Source organism: Xenopus tropicalis, chromosome 7, assembly GCF_000004195.4.
Source record: "Xenopus tropicalis strain Nigerian chromosome 7, UCB_Xtro_10.0, whole genome shotgun sequence".
In the NCBI taxonomy this organism is placed as follows: domain Eukaryota; kingdom Metazoa; phylum Chordata; class Amphibia; order Anura; family Pipidae; genus Xenopus; species Xenopus tropicalis.
The window spans coordinates 82,005,104-82,011,103 of NC_030683.2; the positions used below are offsets into that span (position 1 = coordinate 82,005,104).

The 6,000-nt window shown below is 38.4% G+C and overlaps 1 protein-coding gene across 3 annotated transcripts in view; it reads left to right on the forward strand.

Annotated features, from left to right (window-relative positions):
- The window catches only part of pcsk7 (proprotein convertase subtilisin/kexin type 7), a 29,594-nt gene extending 24,600 nt beyond the window's left edge, over positions 1–4,994 (forward strand). For all 3 annotated transcript variants that reach the window (XM_004916072.4, XM_004916071.4, XM_002932907.5), the window contains exons 12-16: positions 905–1,061; positions 1,237–1,331; positions 1,783–1,876; positions 3,019–3,136; positions 3,437–4,994. In XM_004916072.4, coding sequence (XP_004916129.1) covers positions 905–1,061; positions 1,237–1,331; positions 1,783–1,876; positions 3,019–3,136; positions 3,437–3,742 — 770 coding nt within the window. In that variant the 3' untranslated portion in view covers positions 3,743–4,994. The remainder of the gene's footprint in view (positions 1–904; positions 1,062–1,236; positions 1,332–1,782; positions 1,877–3,018; positions 3,137–3,436) is intronic.
- The last annotated feature ends 1,006 nt before the right edge of the window (positions 4,995–6,000 follow it).

Here is a 6,000-nt window from a genome sequence, read left to right on the forward strand (position 1 = left end):
TATCAACTTGGTGTTTAGCTAGGAATGTGCTCACTGTTAATAATAATATTATTACATAGTTTGTTTTGTTTTTTTAACACTACTGTGTATATTATCCATTTCTGTTGGAAACAACTAATACGTGCCAAAGATTAGCTCTGAAGCTTCTTTCCCTTTCTAGCATCCAGGATTAGGTTAATGGTTCCAGTGGCACAGAGGTTTCTTGTCTCTGGATTGGCTCCCTATATGGGAATATGCGCACAGAGAAACAAATAGGAAATGTTGATCAGACGTTTCTCACCAAATTATCCCTGCAGGGTAGAGGCAAATATATTTATTGATCCCCAGCTTTTCTCTGTGCCATTTCTTTCCTACCACTACATTGTCCTTCTTCTTACGTTAACCCTCTGTCCATGGTTCTGGGTTATTTTAACCCTATTATATTCCTATTTAACCCACTTATACTTTATAGGAGCCTTGTGGGCTGGTTTGCTGAAATAAGGTGCATTGATGCAATCATATTTTCACTTCTATTTCCTAGTTTGTAGTAGTCCATTTAAAACTAACTGTTGATTACTAAAGATATCTGCACTGTAGTGTAGCACCTTTATCAGTATGTACGCCCCTGAAATGATAACCTTCAACAATTTCCCCATGAAGTGACTTTGTACAATAAAAATATAATATAAGCATACCTGATATATGTAAGAGACATGCTCATGCAACAAAACTTATTCCTAATTATACTTGCATGTGAAATGCTATACCTTGCTTAAAGGAACAATTCCTTAGTTGTACATTTACTGAAATTTTGATAATTGAAGTGTTGATATTATTTCAGTTGCATTTTTCAGATGTATCTTACACTTTTCACAAAAATAATACTGAGTACTCCTAAATTCAAGTTACCTTTGCCCCCGTTCAGTGACTACTGCCGACCTCCACCTCTCTGGAATGAAGACACTAGAACATGTGGCAGTAACAGTAACTATTGCACATCCATGTCGTGGAAATCTAGAGATTCGTCTGTTTTGTCCAAGTGGTATGTCCTCACTTATTGGAGCCACTCGTAGGATTGACATGTAAGTGCCAGTAATGGGGATAACGCTGTGGGTTACCTGTGCCAAGGCAGAGTGTAATGCATGTGGTTGGCTACAGTTACAGAAAGCACTTGTACCACTGGGCAAAGCTAAGTACACTTTTCTCCTATAATGCACTACTGTACAATTAGTAATACTAATATTGATTTCTCCTTAGGGACCCAAATGGTTTCTCAGACTGGACGTTTTCCACAGTCCGGTGCTGGGGAGAGAGTGCAGAAGGAACTTACAGAATGGTGGTTAGTGATATAGGTGAGTGTCCCTCACACTGGCAATCCTCAGTAACAGTGAAACATATTAAATAAGCAAATAAATCTGGTTGTTGGTCTGTTGTGTTCATGCTTTTTTACATCATAATTGGTACCTACGCAAACCAAAAGTGAGAATATGAATTTAATTAGCCTAAATGTCCTTTACAGATTTTCTACAGTAGTCTGTCCCAGTCAAAATCCTGCACTTATGCAATAACAGGAGAGCAGGAGAAGGCTTAGCACAGTCTAATAACCCACAACATTCTCTACACATATTTGTATCTATAACATGATTATGCCATTTATCCCTTTAACCATATAACATTCATTAAGTGACAAGGTCACATTTCATAAACAAATTAATATTTATAAAAACATGCAGTAACCCTGTATATGCTGTGACATCAATTTTCAATGTGACACACACAGTGTAACCAGAATGTTTTTAACAGGTGATGAGTCTCTTCGACCTGGTGTTTTGCAGCAATGGCAATTAACACTTTATGGATCCTCCTGGTCCTCTGAGGATGTAGCAGAAAGAAGGAGGTAAGTGTGTGAAGGGGATGAATGAACCAAAATATTTAAATGTTTTATGAGAGGTGAGGTACACATAAAGAATTACAGTAGCTATACTGCTTAACTATTATCTGTTGGTTAAGGCTAATGTCCCAAGGAGAGATTTAGTCAGCCACGATAGTTTTAGGGCAACTTATCTCTCTGAAACTCCTTTCCACCAGCAACAAAGGGAATCACAGATGGAAAGGCCTGCTCATCACTTCGGCTCTCCGATGTTGCAAGTTTCTTGCTGGAGGAAGCTTCATGCGACTTTAGAAAACCAAAGGGATGCATAGGCTTTTCCACTAGCGATTTCCTTTGTTGCCGGTGGAATGGTATTTCAAAAAGATTAGTCACCTGCTGTAGCAGAGATCTATTGCAGGCAACTAAATCCCTGCATGGGACATTAGCCTAATCGTTGGTTGGGTTGGTTATCCACATGGATGGTCAAACAGCATTGCTTACTTCTTTTAAACAGCTGGAATAAATAAAGTATCCCTGCTTAGTTCCACATCTGGTGATTCCATGATTAGAGTATGATCCAAGTAGAAAACAGCAGAGCTGTGGAGTCAGGACACAAACCCTTTGACTCTGGTGACTCTGACTTCTCTGTTTTTAATATACTAATGTATTTTCCACGTTGATTGAAAGAACACAACACACAATGTTCAGTTGTTTCTAAGCTGTATAAAGATGGAGTCTGCTTTTGGGAACAAACCTAAGAACTACTGGCTAGGAAGCTGACTCACTACCCTGTTAGCCATTGAAACCAAGTCACTCCCAACGTGAATGAGGATACTGTTCAAGTTTGGATCTAAATCTATAACTAAGCCTATGTCATGCAGTAGGCAACTTGCCTGAAATTGCCCCATGGGCTATTTTCCAAAGACCTGTGGTAGGTGACCCGTCCTATATACCTTTTTGCTTCCCATACCCTGAGATGGCTCATTATAAGATTAAAAAGTAAGTAAGATTTAAAATTAATATTTTAAATGGTTGACCCGAAAGAAAAAAAAGGACATTCAAGGGCCTACCACAGTTTCCTTCATTTACTGTTTGCTTTGTCCGAGCTATACCCTGTAATTATATAAAATTATTTCTCCTCTACTAATTGTTACTTTTTTTCTCCTTAGGGTGGTTGAAGATGCACAAAGTGGAAAATTTCTAAACAGTAACTTTTCTCTTCCTTGTCCTCCTGGTCTTTTGATTGCTGAACAGGAAGGCTATATCATCACCAACAACACTCTTCGGGTAAATCTTTGAGTAAAATGAACATATTTTATGTAAAGCAGAGAGGAAACGGAACCCCCATTTTATATTTTTCAGGGGACCATGCGCCCCCCAGGGGCATTACTATGGCTGCACTGCCGTTGTATGTACTGTAACCTTATCTCTTAATTGGAATTTTACTTTTATTTGTTCTCTCACACTTTTCCTTTTTCATTTATGTTGTATTCATATTAACTCCCCCTTTCTAAAAAAATATTTTTTTTTAGAGATTTCCACCATTACTTGCTTGTACTTCCATTTACAATGCTATTTCTTTTCCAGACATTGTTGCTCTTGGGCTGTTTTGCTGTATTCTGGTCCCTCTATTACACATTGGAGTTGTACTGGTCTCGGGGTCCTAGCAACGGAGATTTGGATCTGAGCTGTGAGGAATCAAACTGCAGCTGGTCCTGTTCCCAAAGAACTCCAAGCCCACAAGATCTTGAGGTGGGCAGTGAGTCAGTGCCCTTGTTTGGGGTGGAGCAAGAAGAAGAAAATGAGGTCACTCCACCCCACATGTACCATACCTCACAGCCAGGCAGAACACGAAGTCCTACAGATCTCAGACACTTGACCTCTGAGCTCTAACTACAGAAAGGCGGAAGCGCACTGGATGCCTGCAACCCTGATAGGACTGAATGTGGCATAATGAATGTTGAATGCATAATTATGAATGTGATGGAAGTCTCAGAAATAGACTTGTTTTTTATATTTTTTTTTGCAAAATGGCGAGACCACAATGACTTTGAAGTGCACACTATCTTATTGGTAATGTATTGCACTGGTACATGCCTTCCATCAATGTGGCATTTAGCATCTCTGCTAAAAGTGGAAGGCACCTATGCTTTTGACTGAGACGGACAGGTTGTTAGGGAGGCAGTTTATATAGATCTGCTGCCATCATATGATCCAGTTTGTCTCTTCATTTATATTTGCCTAGATTTGCACATGAGGAGTATCCAAATTTAGACCCAAAATTCTTCAGACTATATTTTGTAGTTACAATATGAACATAAACATGGTATTGATCAGGGGCAAATTTACCAAAGTTTAAAAAAGTTACTTTTCCCATTAGAGTTTGCCAGTAATCCCACTGGATTAATATAACATTCTCACTTGGTTATAAAAGCTTCCCCGCTCCACCACTGTGTTTTTTACCATTGCTCATCAGATAGGGCAACTTATATAATAATGTTTTATTCACTCACAAAATAACAAGAAAATGCTGGAACATCCCATTGTTTTCAGGGACAAATTGGTTTTTAAGGAAAAATATTTTTTTTTCTTCTCAAGTGCTGATGTATCTGCCCCCCGAGCCTGCTCCCAATTTATTAAGATGCCATATTTACTCAACACAAATATTAGTATTGTCCGTTTGCTGTGTAGCTTATAGAAATAATCAGATGGAACATCTCTAGTGTGGACCATGTTAAGTAAAAATATGTTCTACTCCTAGTTACATTTACCAACAAAAGTGTTAGGCTATGTCAGAAGGAAGGCACATCTTGGCAGTATTGCACTTATAGCGCAGTCATTGCCTGGTCAGAGTGGCACTGGGGTGGAGGAACCCCTGCTGCTGTCTCTATAGGCTTATAGTAATGTCTGCTTTGCTGTTTTTCAGAGCCACCCCTCCCAGATATCATAGCCTTGAGGTATCCACCTAGATATTTATGGCTGCAGCATTTTAGTGGCATCTTGCTGGAAAGCCATAAAAGAGCTAGATGCCTTGTACCATGAAGAGCTTTTTGCAAATTCTAGGCTAACATCTGCAGTGATTTGATTGGTTGATGTTATCTAGCATCACACAACTTGTTTCTGATTTTAAAGGAACAGTAACACCAAAAAATGAAAGTGTATAAAAATAATTAATATATTATGTACTATTGCCCTGCACTGGTAAAAGTGTGTTTTTGCTTCATAAACACTACTACAGTTTATATAAATACCCTGGCTGTGTAGCCATGGGGGCAGCCATTTAAATTGAAAAAAGGAGAAAAGGCACAGGTTACTAAGTAGATAACAGATAAGTAGCAGATTCCCATTGTATTCTACACAGTTATCTGTTATCTTCTTATGTAACCTGTGCCTTTTCTCCTTTTTTCAATTTAAATGGCTGCCCCCATGGCTACACAACAGCTATTTCTATTAACTACAGTAGTCTTTGTGAAGCAAACACACAACTTTTACCAGTGCAGGGCAACAGTACAATATATTTTAATTATATTAAAACATTTTTATTTTTTAGTGTTACTGTTCCTTTAAGGAAGCTTCATGAGGTGAATGTTGAACCTGATGTTGGTTCTTAGGAGATGGCACATATTTGCCCTTTAAAACATTTTTTTTTCCTATACATATAGATAGCTTTGGGTCTCTGTGTTCTGGCCTGCCACATGCATATTATCAGGGACTGCCTTTTCATTCTTTCAAGAGTTTGGACAAATATTCTGTTGTTAAATTCTAATTTATATAATTATTTTTTTAATACGGGTGATAATCTTGCAACATATGATGGAACTGCTGCTGTTTGTGACTTTTTTAGATGCTGTGTCTGCAATATTATAGCATGGGCGAGGGAATTAACAAGAGAGATTGTTTCCAGGTTTCTCACATAAATTTTCACCCCCATTGGGGTCTGAGTAGCCTGCTTAAAGGAGAAGGAAAGGCATTTATGTATTTTATTGCCAACACTATATTTAATCTGCAGAAAGCTTTACTATACCTAATAGACAACCATTGAAGCTTCATCTGTTTAGCAGGTGCCATTTCAACTTTGTCTCAGTAATTTCTGTGATGCAGCTTTAGTTGCAGGTAGGTTTAGATTACAGCAGAAAGGGGAGGGGGAGAGA